Source organism: Schistocerca nitens, chromosome 4, assembly GCF_023898315.1.
Source record: "Schistocerca nitens isolate TAMUIC-IGC-003100 chromosome 4, iqSchNite1.1, whole genome shotgun sequence".
NCBI classification, from domain to species: domain Eukaryota; kingdom Metazoa; phylum Arthropoda; class Insecta; order Orthoptera; family Acrididae; genus Schistocerca; species Schistocerca nitens.
Window position 1 is genome coordinate 883577075 of NC_064617.1, and position 16275 is coordinate 883593349.

A 16275-nucleotide genomic window follows, 5' to 3' on the forward strand; every position below is an offset into this window, starting at 1 on the left:
CACGATACCTCCCCTTCCACCAGCAGGTACAGATCAGTGTCACTACCCATCGATATATGTAAGTAACCCTATCATCAGCAGATAAATCAGGTCATTCTGACCACTCATATCGTACCAAAGCACTCCTTTCACCAGGAGATATACCTGGTCAGTCTACCCACTCACGTCTATACCTAAGTACAGGGTGACACAGAAAAGCGGGAACGTTTTCCACAATCCAATAAAACTAGAAGTGATGAGGGAAATAAATTGCATTCATAGTAATTGAAACGTTACAACTTTGCTATTTACGAAACATTGGTGGCATTTATCATTTTTTTAAAAAATTACGTCCTTTACATGGCGTCATCCTGTACGAATACATTCGTGAAATCAGCTGTTGAGATTCCTCATTGAACGCTGCAACATCTGTGAATTGCATCCCGAATTCTCCGTTTTAACTCATACAGGGTTCTTGGTTGACTCGTGTAGACTTTGTTCATAAGGTAGCCCCACAAGAAAAAATCACAAATGGATAAATCTGGCGATCTAAGGGGCCAGGGAATGTTACCGAATCGTGAGATCATGCGGTTGCCAAACAATTTTCTCACACATGGCATTCACTGCCGTGCACTGTGTGATGTCGCCCCGTCCTGTTGAAACCAGGATTCTTGAACATTTGGAAAGTTCTTCAATGGAGATGTAACTAAAGTTCGTAACATCTCCACGTAACGATCGCCATTGACAGTTATTGTTTTTCCCTGTTAATTTGCGGAAAAAAAAAATACGGTCCGATAATTCCATGTGAAGAAACACCACATCATACTGTCACATTACTATTGTGTAAAGGGCGCTCATGAACGTCATTAGGATTTGTGTTTTCCCAGTAACGGTAGTTCTGTTTATTCACATAACCTGTGAGATGAAAATATGCCTCATCTGACAACCACAACTTTTTTTGGAAATTCATCGTCATTGTTTATTTTTGTTATCATTTGTTGACAGACTCCTAATCGTAACTGGTAATCGTTGTCCTTCAATTGTTGCACCATCTGTAGTTTGTACGGATGAAATTTTAAATCAAGATGAAGAATTCTGCACAATACGCCAGTCACTTCTCTTGATGAACTGTGGTATCGTGTTGAAGCTATATGGGCAGCTGTACCTGTACACGCCATCCAAGCTCTGTTTGACTCAATGCCCAGGCGTATCAAGGCCGTTATTACGGCCAGAGGTGGTTGTTCTGGGTACTGATTTCTCAGGATCGATGCACCCAAATTTCGTGAAAATGTAATCACATGTCAGTTCTAGTATAATATATTTGTCCAATGATTACCCGTTTATCATGTGCATTTCTTCTTGGTGCAGCAATTTTAATGGCCAGTAGTGTATTCAGAGAGACTGAAAAAGTTTCCCACTAGTGTCATCAAAGACAATTCTTTTTTGTATGTGAAAAAATGCAAGGTAATAGCCATAACGGAGAAAAAGAACCAATTAGCACTCAACTGCAAGGTAGTGGTAAAGTTCTGGAGCATGTAACATCCTATGTTGAGTCAAAATTTCGTAGTTTATTAAGGGGTATTTTTCGAGATCTTGTATAAGGCTGCTGTGGTATCCAGTGGGACGTTGCAGAGTATTGATGTCACTATCATTTCTTTTGCTTGTTACTGCAATTACTTTTGTGGTTGTGAAGATATCTGCTCAACATTAAGAAAGCCTGCAATATACAATCAGCAAAACTTTAAACACAGAATACGTGTACACTTCTATCTCCCTGTGCTCAGTCTGCTCTGTCATTGTATAGTACTGTACATAAAAAATGCAAAACTGTTCGCGTACAGGTATTGTTGAAAATGTCAGCCACCACGATGACTGCAGAGTGTACGGCGACTGCTAAAGTAGAACGGACACTGCCGGCAGAACAAACCCGAGCAGTGCAGAGTGCTAAGAGCAAAGTGGATATTACTGATGCCTGCAACAGTAACCACGTGTGAATGGAGTGCATACCGTCGACTTGGGCACTGTTGTGTAGTAAAGACATAGAGATAAAGGGGGGGTAAGAAACGGAATAAAATACACTTCGAGGATCCATCGGTGTCATCGGATACCTCATACCGAAATACTCCCTGAATCATCTTGGAAATTTTATCGGTGGAATTCCGGTTCGCTGGCTTGTAGAGGTACCTAATGGGACGATCACGAAAAATCAATATTAGTCAATGTGCACGGAAGACTTGGATTTATTGTAAGGGTTCTGGAAAACTGGAATGCATTTGCAAATGCAGTTGCGAGCAGATCTAGAGCACTGAACCAGCATGTGGAGTCCTAATAAGCACAACAGCCACCAAACGAAAATTTAATGGTCCCAGTATTAAAATCGTAGCAGCTACGTAACACCTGCGGGATAAATACTATTAACTTGTGTTTGAAGAAGATTGTGCGACAGTTGGGCACGCACCGGGGGCATAGAGATAGACGTTTTTCTCTTGCGCTTTACGCCAAAGGCTAACATTGCTACGAAACACCTTTCACGGTACACTGTACAGTGTCTTGCAGGCTACACCTGTAGTTGTAGACCTAGGAGAAATTCGCCACGGGTGATGACAGTTTATTTCAGTGGGTCAAGGTAATGGTAGCACCAGTGCCGTTTGACGTCTCTAAATACCGTATCAACGTTTTCCACTAGTTCCTCTTGCTATGCTTTCTCTTGTCCAAACTTGAAAGCGTTGACATGCACCAACGAACCTTTAACTCACACATCGCCTCGATTCAATATACCTCGCAGACTGGCTTTTTCATCTCGTCGCAATCGACGGGTGAGCCGTTTTGTTCCTGCTCGGCTCACATTTATAGCTCACAATTAAATTCAAATCGTGTGTATTGCTTCGTTAGCAGAAATGCAGTCTCGTCGCACCCACGTAAACTGAAGTGCGCAGCATTTGAAACTGTCGAGATGTATTGTCGGTGGTTTTTCGCGATGACGTTAGCGTGGTATTGTGCAGAATTTTTATTCTGCACCCAAATGTCGCAATTTAATTGTTCGAATTGGATGAAGTTGGAAACGGTGAAACTTGCATAAGTTTCCCCTGCGCGGAAGACGCTGCAGCAAGTCTTTCTTTCTCTGGGCACTGCACGTTTTTCTTTCCGTCGGCCTGCGACCGCTGGCACATGGTATCCCTCTGAAGGGTCCGACCACCGACTTTTGGCAGTTCCCCCTAAAAGCCCGCGTTAATTGTGACCTAAATATACTCCCCGCCGGTGGGAGGTGCGTACTTACTTTTTCAAGACGTTCGGACAGTGGAGTAGCGGCGGTGAGTAGTCGCCGTTCACACGACATTCATAGCCGCGAAAGCTGAGTGGCGTCATCTGGCGCGCGTCGAGTGTCACGCCGAGCCAGGATAATACGAGGTGGGCGGAAACGCGATATTGACAATTGGCTTCGTCTGTCCCGGGGCAGTCGTTATTTCCTCATTCTCCAGACATACGACTCTCCGGAACAGTGGTCATAATTTTTCAAACAGAGCTTTTCTATTGTATTTCTGACACCTGGATTCCGAAATACACTCCTGGAAATTGAAATAAGAACACCGTGAATTCATTGTCCCAGGAAGGGGAAACTTTATTGACACATTCCTGGGGTCAGATACATCACATGATCACACTGACAGAACCACAGGCACATAGACACAGGCAACAGAGCATGCACAATGTCGGCACTAGTACAGTGTATATCCACCTTTCGCAGCAATGCAGGCTGCTATTCTCCCATGGAGACGATCGTAGAGATGCTGGATGTAGTCCTGTGGAACGGCTTGCCATGCCATTTCCACCTGGCGCCTCAGTTGGACCAGCGTTCGTGCTGGACGTGCAGACCGCGTGAGACGACGCTTCATCCAGTCCCAAACATGCTCAATGGGGGACAGATCCGGAGATCTTGCTGGCCAGGGTAGTTGACTTACACCTTCTAGAGCACGTTGGGTGGCACGGGATACATGCGGACGTGCATTGTCCTGTTGGAACAGCAAGTTCCCTTGCCGGTCTAGGAATGGTAGAACGATGGGTTCGATGACGGTTTGGATGTACCGTGCACTATTCAGTGTCCCCTCGACGATCACCAGTGGTGTACGGCCAGTGTAGGAGATCGCTCCCCACACCATGATGCCGGGTGTTGGCCCTGTGTGCCTCGGTCGTATGCAGTCCTGATTGTGGCGCTCACCTGCACGGCGCCAAACACGCATACGACCATCATTGGCACCAAGGCAGAAGCGACTCTCATCGCTGAAGACGACACGTCTCCATTGGTCCCTCCATTCACGCCTGTCGCGACACCACTGGAGGCGGGCTGCACGATGTTGGGGCGTGAGCGGAAGACGGCCTAACGGTGTGCGGGACCGTAGCCCAGCTTCATGGAGACGGTTGCGAATGGTCCTCGCCGATACCCCAGGAGCAACAGTGTCCCTAATTTGCTGGGAAGTGGCGGTGCGGTCCCCTACGGCACTGCGTAGGATCCTACGGTCTTGGCGTGCATCCGTGCGTCGCTGCGGTCCGGTCCCAGGTCGACGGGCACGTGCACCTTCCGCCGACCACTGGCGACAACATCGATGTACTGTGGAGACCTCACGCCCCACGTGTTGAGCAATTCGGCGGTACGTCCACCCGGCCTCCCGCATGCCCACTATACGCCCTCGCTCAAAGTCCGTCAACTGCACATACGGTTCACGTCCACGCTGTCGCGGCATGCTACCAGTGTTAAAGACTGCGATGGAGCTTCGTATGCCACGGCAAACTGGCTGACACTGACGGCGGCGGTGCACAAATGCTGCGCAGCTAGCGCCATTCGACGGCCAACACCGCGGTTCCTGGTGTGTCCGCTGTGCCGTGCGTGTGATCATTGCTTGTACAGCCCTCTCGCAGTGTCCGGAGCAAGTATGGTGGGTCTGACACACCGGTGTCAATGTGTTCTTTTTTCCATTTCCAGGAGTGTATATCATTTCCTCACAACAGTAACACACACGTCATGTTATAGTAGCATACGTTGTGGATCCGGCGTGTCTGTAGATTTCGGAGCTGTCAGAGGACGAAGGACTGCTTATTTCCGATACCTGAACTGCGTGCATTATATCTACTGTCGAGAGCAAATGCCTGAATAAAAGATATACCCTTTTCTAATTCGGCAACAATTTTATGTTTGTAAGTGCCCGCTGCGGGTCAGCAGTAATGTGGAAGGGAAGATCGTAATTCTATTTCCTGCACCCCAAAGGAATTTACTTTGGTGTGCGTCTGTGCGTCTCTTCTCCCTCCTTTGCTAACTTTACCTTCGGCAACCGGACGTTGCGAGGTGGCTTGTTAACAAGGAGTACACATCGCGTAGTAATTATTTCTGTCAGAGTCGCTATACACAGTGTCTCTCTGTAAATAAATTCAGTGCAGTAATTAACATTTGAGTGGTCAGGTATGATGCTGAAGTTAGAAAAAATTATATTAAATTCGTCTACACTTTTTATTCGTTGCAAATAGTGCATTCTCAACAGTTTTCTAAATGTCACTTACACGGTAAATAGTGACTCCAATACTGTCGTATTTACCGTTACGAAATGGTAACGATACTGGGAGCAACCAGGTTGTTGTGTAAATCTAGCAGAAGTCCCTAACATGCGACACTCGGGTATTTTGAGTCGCCGTTTCCCCAGCTACGTGGCCCCTCAGCCGCCAATTCGCGGGCAGCAATACTAGGAGGGCTGCAACGAACAGTTAGAGGCTGTCGCGTGGAAAGCTGACAATAGCGGCGGAAGAGCTTTGTATCGACTATAAATCCGTGTAATACTGCCGTTCTGTGACTCCCTAGGTAGGAGATTGTGGAGACGAGTAACCTGCGGGTTAATAGCGTCGCAGAGGTCAGTTCACGCAGACTAGGAAACATGTCATAGTGTGATACAGTACGGCGCGCCCACTTTTGGCAGGGAAGCTTTCCTTACGGAAAAATAGTTCAAATGGCTCTGAGCACTATGGGACGTAACATCTGTGGTCATCAGTCCCCTAGAACTTAAAACTACTTAAACCTAACTAACCTAAGGACATCACATACATCCATGCCCGAGGCAGGATTCGAACCTGCGACCGTAGCAGTCGCGCGGTTAGCTTTCCTTACGGGCTTCGGTGTTTTCAACATCCGTGTTCACGTTCTTCATCAAAAGAAGCGCTGTCCACAGTGCAGGGTGTGAGCTCTCCCGCCAGATTCTTGAAACTAGCCGAGCGAATTTACGCAAGCGGGGAACAAATTATATTGGGAAACGGACAAACTCGTAGCTCCGAGACGACTGATAATTCGGACATAGAGAGCCTCGTTCCCTGTAACGTGGTTATTCAGAACCTGAACGAGCATTTGCTAGTTTCCATGAAATTAGTGTAGGTATGAAAATCAGTCCACGAGATGCACTCTGCAAGCTATTACCTACGGTACACCGTACTAGTATTAGCCAATTTATGTCCTGTTCCATTTGCGCTTTGGACGACGAAGAAATGAGTCTCCGTACGCCTCCGTAGACTCCCTAATCAGTCTTATCTAAATCTCACGTTCCCTAAGCTATAAACGCAATAGTGACCGCACAGTGTCAACTACAAGTTGTTTAAATGCACACAGCAGATCTACGTAGTCTTTTATTTCTCAGAGCGTTTCTGTTACACTTTGGTATGGGTTCCACGATCGCAGCATCGTGCGCCTGAGTTACTTCAGCGTCTGTTGTTCCCACTCGATAAGGACTCCAAACTTTGGAACAGTATTTTAGAATTGGTCGCGCAAGCGACTTGCGTGCGATTTCCTTAACGGTTACACTGCATTTACCTCAACCCTTTTAACAAATCGAAGTCTCCATTCGCATTTCCTAGTACTAATATTATGTGTTGCCACATCGTCAGCGAGTAGTCGAATACTACTACTGATCCTATCTAGTATATCGTTTGCGTCTCTTGAAAACATTAGATGCCCTAATACGCTTTCGTGGGGCACATTGGATGTTGCTTTCGTTTCTGTGGAGCGTTTTCCCTCCAGTAAAACGCACTGGGTTGTGTTTATAAAATATACCTCGAGGCAATAACATATTTGTTCAGAAATTCCCTAAGATCGTATCTCGGTTCGTAGTGGACGATGTGAAGTGTCGAAAGCCTTTCGGAAATCCGGCACTTTTCACCTACGTGAACTGTTTGCAATTCGTCGTTTACGAATAAAGCTAGCTGTATTTGACACGAGTGCATTTTCCTGAATCCATACTGATCTCTTGAGAGAAGCTTATTTTCTTTCAGGAATGCCATAATGTTCGTGCTTAGAGTATCGCCCAGGACCATGAATGGGGAAATACGAAAACAGGCTCAAGTAGAAAGACTACAAGGCGAAAAAAACCTCGCAGCGGCTGAGGTTGTGTGGGCGTTTACGACATACGACGCATGGATGCTAAAAGGCTACTGAGGCCAATGTACGATCTGAAACTCTGACCAAGATTTGTTTACAAGCTGACATCCAGCAGAGAGGACATACCTGGGGTTGTATCGAAGAGGGAGAGACGTACGAGGATCGTAATTGGTGAAGGAGCCTAATTCGCCGACCCATGTAAACAGAAGTGACCTGCGTTTTGTCCAATCGCACGGGACTGTTGCGCAAGATGATATCGACGAATATGATCCAAGAAAGAGGCTAATTGCGTGGCGTATTCGGTGTGATTTACTGGAATTCTGTCAGGCCCCGGTGCCTTTTTCGCTTTGAGTAATTTTGATTTTTTTTTCAATGCCAGGGACGCTGATGTCTCTTATTTTTAACGAAGCTGTTCGTATATAAGTAGTGAAGACAAAATATTATCTCTCTCTTAGTTCACAGTGAACTTCTTGAATAACAAATACGAGTACTTACGCAATCAAAAGCTCCGCCCGTAGTATTCTAACCAAACTCTTTCGCACTACCCTATTTGAAGATCGCTGCTTGTCGTGCAAATGGTCACTTGGTCATTTGTGGCTTCCATTTTTCTTCCGAAGAAACTTCGTTAGACGTTTTTGTATTCTAGTACGAATGGATGGCACTGTGATATCAGATGCGTGGATTTTTCTTTACTGTGTGGAAATAAATATATTGGTTAAAATAAAAGATTTGTGACAATGGTCAAAATAAGTAGTCGAGTTTCCTTTCAGTCCGCGTCTCAGTTTTCGAGTGGCTCCGTTATTGTAGATAACGAGTGACGGAGTATCGGTTAGGACTGATGTCGGTGGTGCATTGGCGTTAAAGAACGGGCCGAGTAGCAGAGGCTGGGTTGGGAGTGGGCCCGCCCAGCCGTGTCGCGAAAGTGAGCCCAAGAGGCGACCACCCCTGCCACATCGATCTGCACGCGAGGCGCCGCCGCCCAAGGTCACTGCCATGACTCACGTGTGGCCGGCGGCGCAGCTGGCAAAGCTATGCCCACTAAAAGGCGCAGCGTAGTCGTGCCCTTAACGAAATGCAAAAGCCTTGACTACGGGACTGAGTCACAGCTGGAGTCACCCACGTCGGAAAAATATTTAGGAATAACTGTGTGCAGAGGTTCCAAGTGGAGGGTCAGTTGTAGGTAAAGCAAACGGTAGGAACTCTGGGAAACTGCTATCTACCTGCATACGAAGCACATGTGCGACCCGTGCTCGAATCTCCCTCGGATGTGGGTGACAAAGAAGGGCGCCGCAGGTCCACATGCTTGTTTGACTCGCGAGGGAGTGTAAACAGTTTAACTGCCAGACACTCGGAGAAAAATTTCGTGTATCTCGCGAGGAACACCGTAGAAACAAGCTTTAGAACAGAATCGTCGAATATTATTCAGTATCTGTCTGATTCTTATCGTACTGATAAAACAATTGTAACAAACTTTTACCGGTGATCTCATCTGTATTTGAGTCCATCTTTCCCAAAAAACTAGTTAGAAATAGTTATATAGGCAATGCCAAGAAGTCTTGGATCACTACAGGGATAATAACATCTTGTAGAACAAAGAGGATGTTATACAGTTCTCTCAGGACTTGTAATGATCCAAAGAAACGACAACACTTCAAACTTTACTGTAGCATTCTCAAGAAGGTTATAAATAAATCTAAAAGTATGTGCATAAAATCAAAAATTGAAAGCTCAGAAAATAAAATTAAAACTATATGGAATGTAATAAAGAGGGAAACTGGCAGGACAACAGGGAACATGTCTCAGGTAGAGATTAAAACAGGGGACAGTATCGTAAAGAAACCTGAGTTGGTTGCAGAAATATTTAATAACCACTTTTTGAGAGCAGCAGAGAAGACAGGCTGTAATGGTTCTATGGAAGAATCATTGTCCCTCCTACAGAAAGCTATTAGCAACAGAATCCCACAGTTATCTTTACCTCCAGTTACTGTAAGCGAAGTCATAAGAGTAAGTAGATCATTAAAAAATAAAAATTCTGCTGGTGTGGACAATATTTCTAGTAAAATACTGAAACACTGTTATAAATTTGTTTGTCCCATCTTATGCAACATATACAATACGTCCCTACAAGAAGGGATTGTCCCTGACAGACTAAAATTGGCTGTAGTGATTCCTCTCTTTAAGAAAGGTGATAAAAGCATTGTTACAAACTATCGCCCAATATCCCTATTAACTACCTTCTCAAAAATTCTTGAAAAACTCATGCACAGGAGGATTGTAGACCATCTTAACTTCCACAGTATCTTAAGCAAACAACAGTTTGGTTTTCGTGCCGGTCTTTGTACTGAACAGGCAATATTCTCTTTCAGCAACCAAGTTTTGGAAGCCATTAACAAAAAAATGTCTCCAGTGGGTATTTTTTGTGATCTTACAAAAGCCTTTGACTGTGTAAACCATCAAATTCTTTTGAAAAAAGGCAGAATACTATGGTTTAGGTGGTACTGTTGGCTTGTGGCTACAATCATATCTAAAGGATCGGAAGCAGACTGTAATGCTAAATGGCTCTTCTGGAGAACCTGCCTCGTCTGAAAGGGGCACGATAACGTGTGGTGTGCCTCAAGGCTCCGTTTTGGGCCCACTGCTTTTCCTGATCTTCATTAATGATCTTCCTCTTTGTTCTGAGACAAACAGCAAATTTACCCTGTTTGCTGATGGTACCACAATTCTAATTAATGATTTGATAGATCAGTCTTGAACAAATTACAAATACTGTTTTTAATGACATCTTAAATTGGTTCTCCTCAAATGGTCTCTCTCTCAATGCAAATAAAACTCATTTTATGAGGTTCCATACATCACAAAGTAATCTCGATGAAATTAACATAAAATGTAGAGATCAACCAATACAGAAAGTTGAAGATACAAAATTCCTGGGTGCTTATATAGACAGCAAAGGTAATTAGTCAGTTCACATTCTTCATCTATGTAAAAAACTTAGCTCGGCAACATATGCATTACGGGTAATTTCTTCAGTGGCTGAAGTTGACACCATTAAGATTGCCTACTTCCACTCATTGATGTCATATGCTATCATATTCTGGGGGAACCAACCACTTGCAAAAAAAAAAATTTCACCGTCCAAAAAAAAAGCAGTCAGAATAATGGTTGGGGTCCATCAAAGACACTCTTGCAGGCACTTGTTTCGGAAAATAGGTATCCTAAAACTGCCTCACAGTATATTTTTTCCTTGCTGACCTTTGTGTGCAAAAATTATTCTATCTACCAAGACAACAGTAAATTCCATGGCTATAACACCAGAAACAAAAACAATCTACATTTTGAAATGAAACGTCTCGCTCTGGTACAAAAAGGAGTTTACTACTCCAGCATTAAGCTGTTCAATGCTCTCCCACTACATATCAAATGTGTACATACAGAACTGCCAAAATTTAAACAAGTTCTCAAAGATTACCTGACAGAGAAATCTTTTTATACTGTGGATGAATATTTGAAAGATAATTTATACCATCACTAAACTTATTGTGTCTAAAAGTAGTTCAATTGATTTTATTGTGAATTTGAGCATTAGCACACATTTTGTAACAACAGATTGGCTGTACCTGTATTTACTCTTGTAGGCCTAATATCTGATTTAACTTTGTGCTCTTATTTTTAACCTTTATTTGAAACTCCTTTTTCTGTTAAATGGTTGTTATGTTATCTAGCTGACATTGAATCTATTACTGTATTTATAGTATGTCTTAAACTATGTACAATTGGGCATTGAATTGACCTTGTATTTATTGTAAGTTTAAATTGAAACCTGTAGAATTTGACGCGTTACATATCCTTGTGATTGACTCACTAACTGGATCTACGGAACATGAAATAAATAAAGCCGGCCGCGGTGGTCTAGCGGTTCTAGGCGCTCAGTCCGGAACCGCACGACTGCTACGGTCGCAGGTTCGAATCCTGCCTCGGGCATGGATGTGTGTGATGTCCTTCGGTTAGTTAGGTTTAAGTAGTTCTAAGTTCTAGGGGACTGATGACCACAGATGTTAAGTCCCATAGTGCTCAGAGCCATTTGATTTTTTTTTGAAATAAATAAATAAATAAATAAAATCTCGTTAAATGAATTAAGTAGGGAATTGCGGTAAGATTTTGTGCTGTTGAATTTTATTTTGCACAATGTTCACTACTCAAGTATTTCAAATTCAGTGGCGCCGTTGTCTTTCCCCTCAGTGTAGTCATATTTTTCTTTTCATAACTGTCACGAGACTTTATTTCAACACTAATCTATACATAAGTCCTTTTGTAATTTAAGAAACCCTCTACTGTATAGTAAGTATTTTTAAGTATGCTGTATCTGTCTTTTGATTGTGTTGATTGTTGCTTATCTCTTTGTATCTGTTGTGTAATTGATTGTACACTTTGATTCCTTGGTAGAAAATTCTTTTCCATGTCCGCTGTGTAGTTTTTCTCGGTACACAAGAGTGAAGCCCTGTGCTTGTTGTTGCAGCTGAAGAAGCAGCAGCAGTTGCAGCAGCAGATCCTCCTGCAGCACTTCCAGGCACAGAGACAGCAGCTGGCTGAACAGCACGAGCAGCAGCTCCGCCATCACATCAAGGTAAGCTCTCCCACCGTCTCGGCCTCTCTCCGGCTGTACAGAGGCAGTCCGGACCTGCTGATAAGCACACTTTTTTCCACAGCTGTGGGAGCAGCAGAAGCAGCTGGAGGAACAGCGTGAACGCAGGGAGAAGGAGAAGCTGGAGGCAATCAAGAAGAAGGACAAGCACGAGCAGAGCGCTGTTGCCTCCACTGAAGTCAAGCAGAAGCTGCAGGTGTGTGGTGAAGTGGGCACCGTGAGAGAACTGCGTGCCCTTTAATGCGTTAAGGCGACTGTGTATGTGTGTAGCTTCTGGTCACTAGAAGTGGCTACATTCTGTGCGAGGAGAAAGACGTACTGCAGTGCCATTTCTTTTTCGCGTTAGAGTTATTATTCCTAAGCATACTGTTACCGCTTCCTGTCAAACTATTGCTTCCATTACTATCCTAATAATGAGTCCTTAGAAGCATTTCTAGTGGACAAAATGTTACTTGTGTGTCATTTTCATTTGCTCATTTCACTAGCTGTCATTGTAATATTTACTGGAATTTGATTTAGTGAAAGTACTGAAAAAAAATTTGTTAGTTCACCTAATTACTGCATTGGCAATAGTAATAGCTAATCTTCTGAATGATTGTCTTTTTTGAAAGTAGAAGCTTGACAGAAGAAGATGAATGAGTTTTAAGAGAACAGAAGAGTGTAAATGTTTCCTGAGAAGTCTCCTGCATGCCATTGATCCTTTAGATACTTGTTTGAATTTGGTTATGTACTACCTTGAAACTAAAACAAAGTCAGTGTATGTAACAGAAAAAAACCTCATTCGACAGCACTGGAAGATGAAGTAACAGATCTTACGTGTTTGGTCAACCAGTTTCCAATTTATGAAAGAAACAGATATAGGGAAGAATTTAACCAAGTACAATAAATAATATAGAACATTAAACAAGAAACTTTGTTAAACAAATGATATTTTGTTTTCTATTAATTCCTTTAACTCCTTATGTGAAGTATAGGGCTGCAACAAAGGATCGTCATCGTGTTCTGTCTTCTGCTAGTATTTTCGCTTTTTCCCACCCCATTCCTTGCTGTGGACCTTCTGCTTCAACTGATTGTCTCCACATCGTGCAATATATTCATTTGGTCTCCACTTTCTACTTCTTATTTGCAGCTCAATTGGTTTCTGGATGGTTCTTCCCAGAGTGTTTCATTAGAGATGACATTTGGCCACCGTATCCCCAGGAAGTTCCTCAGACGTGTGTTGTTGAATGTCTGCAGCTTATGGATTAGCTGCTTTGTCACTAACCATGTTTCACATCCATATAGAAGCACAGATTTTACATTACTTTCAAATATCCGCAATTTGATCCTCAACGTTGTTTCTTTCGATCCCCAGATAGAGCGGATAGTTGTAAAAGCGCCTTTGCCTTTGTTGATGTGGCTGTTAATGTCCTGTGTTGGACTGCCATATGGTGTAATTATGCTTCCAACGTAGCAAAACTTATCTACCCTTTCGATTATCCGGCTCCCAAGCTTAAGCTCTGCAGTGTTATCATTTGCCCGCACATCTTTTGTTTTTTGGACATTAATTTTCAAACCGACTTTCTTCACTGGGGATTTCAGATCTTCTGGTTTCTCTTTCATGTCGTTGAGGCTATGGGACAGAAGGAAAAGGTCATCTGCAAAAACTACGTCTTCTAGATGTGTTCCATTGCTCCATTTTATTCCTCTCACTTTATCCATTGCTTGCGTCATTGCAAGAATCAGTACTACGTTAAATAGTATTGTCGAGAGCATGCAGACGTGCTTAACTCCTGTTTTCACTGCTATTGGATCTGAAAGCAGACCTTGATATTGAACCTGCCCATGTAGTTTTCATATATGCACTTGAAAAGAGCAATTGTTTTCGTGGGAATTCCAAAAATTTGTGGTGAGCTCCATATTTTTGTTCTAATTATACTGTCAAAGGCTGTTTCAAAGTCTATAAACAGTATGTAAAACAAATGATAAAAGAAATACAAATCACATTTTACAATCTAATATCAAAACCAGCTCTTGTATATGGGAGTGAATATTGGATTTTTAACTGGAATCAAAAGCCAGTACAAACAGCACACACGTGAGATCCTTACACTCAGTGAGTGGTGTTACTTTGACGTTCAATCTGAGAAGTGAAAAATATGAGAAAACAGTGGCATATTCAAAAACAAAAAACAGAACTCTTTGTAGTACTATAGAACTGTAGGTCTCCACGTATTAGTGCACAAGAGTTTTCTGATGTCGATTTCTGCTGTTACACTGATACATCGAAGTTAATCAGCTGATTAACAGTGGACAAACACTTTACAACAGTTTTTTGTGTGTCAAACTAATACAGAAAACATTGCATGCAGCATTAAGTTCTAATTATGCAGCTGCAATATGCATAGCATAAGTAAAATAGTACGTAACATAGACAGTTTAAAAAAACAGTGGAACTACAGATGTTCTGCAATGTGGTCTATTTGTGACTTCCAGTTCTTATTGTTGTGCTCTTAGTCTGTTGGTTTTTTAGTGCTGTTATGAAAGTAAGCCTGCTGTGTACTAGACACTATGTCACATATTCATATAGGCAATTACAGTTAAAAGTTGTTTTCTTGAGTTGAAACGGTGGAACCCTGTGACTTACAATGAAGGCATAGTACTATTGGAGAAGGGTCTCTTGTACCAGAGGTGTATTGAAGGGTGCTGTACCCAAGGTTATTTGCGATGACACAGCTTCTGTCCGATGACACAGCTTCTGTCAAGAATGAAAGTCAATGGCGAATTATTCTCTGCAATTGGCTTCGTTAGATAGAAACAAATTACTGTTACTTGTGGAGTTTTTTTGACAGAAGGTATACCAAGCTAATCAGTATCTGAACCAAACTGTTGGTGTAATTACAGTTCACTGCAAGCTGCAAAAGCCAAACATTTGTAACAGTGTACCATAGTCAAAAACATAGGCAGCTCCAAAGACTTCTTTGGTGCAATGAAAATGATGCTGGTGTTGTGACTTACTCTCTAAGACAAAAGGACACACCATGGAGAAATTATCCAAATGGGCCAGAAATCAATAGATGTGATGTATATGTACAGACAAATAAATGTTTACAATTATAGAAAAAACTGAATGATTAATTCACAAGAAAGATCTTCACAAATTGAGCAAGTCAGTAACATGTTAGTCCACCTCTGGTCCTTATGCGAGCAGTTTTTCAGCTCACATCAATTAAAACTGTTGTCAGATGTACTCCTGAGGGATATCGTGCCAAATTCTGTCCAGTTGGTGGTTAAGGTTGACCGTAAGTGCCAATTGGACAGAATTTGGCACGATATCCCTCAGGAAGATATCTAACAACTCTCTCAATCAATGTTTGTGTGAGAGCCAGAGGTAGACCGACATGTTGTTTAAGTGCGTAATTTGTGAAGTTCTTTCTGCTGAATAAATGATCTGATTGTTCTGAAATTGTAATCATTTGTTTTTCTCCACATGTACATCATGTGTACCAATTACTGTCCCATTTGGATAATTCCTTCATGGCATGTCCTTTTTTGTGTTAGAGTGTATATTGGTGATAAATGCAAGAAGTAATATCGTCCTTGACAGTCATCCATCACTTTGTTTTCAACAACAGGCTGTTATTATGTATATGGGTGCCTGCAGAAAACTGTTACACAGATTACTTGGGTTCATAACATTTCATTGACCTTATTATTACTTTTGTGGCCAGTAATTACAATTAATTTTTAGGTGAGCATTTCAGAAAGTAACACTGGTCTTGTTTGCACTGTTACATGCAACGGTGGTCAGGATACTGGCATGTAACGAGGTGCTGGAATTCAAATCTGTCCGGACCATTCATATATTATATTCAAACAGCAATCCATGGCCTGAAAAAAAGTTATTAAGCAACGTTATTTTTCCTTTATTTGGCTCTATCAACTGGACAAAATGTTTTACTACGAATGCCTTATAGGGAAACTACTGTGTGAATTGACCAATATCAAGCTAAAACATCATCTTGGCAAATGTCTGTATAATCCAACATGTTTTTAGTATTAATAAGTTTGTTATAAGTTTAAAAAGTGTAAGATCAAATCTGCTTATAAATTTTTACCTTTGAAATGTTAGATATGTGACGGATGTGTGGGCATAGGCAGTCAGTACATCTTCCTGATGGTCATTTGCACAGTGTCAGAAATGTGGTGGTGGTGGTGGTGGTTGTTGTTGTTGTTGTTGTTGTTGTGAAAGTTAGCTTAATAAAAAGAA

The 16275-nt window shown here is 42.4% G+C and overlaps 1 protein-coding gene across 4 annotated transcripts in view; it reads left to right on the forward strand.

Moving 5' to 3' along the window:
- Positions 1-16275, forward strand: part of LOC126253406 (histone deacetylase 5) — a 662028-nt gene that overhangs the window by 551026 nt on the left and 94727 nt on the right. For all 4 annotated transcript variants that reach the window (XM_049954707.1, XM_049954708.1, XM_049954709.1 and 1 more), the window contains 2 exons: positions 11901-12008; positions 12091-12222. In XM_049954707.1, the coding sequence (XP_049810664.1) occupies positions 11901-12008; positions 12091-12222 (240 nt within the window). The remainder of the gene's footprint in view (positions 1-11900; positions 12009-12090; positions 12223-16275) is intronic.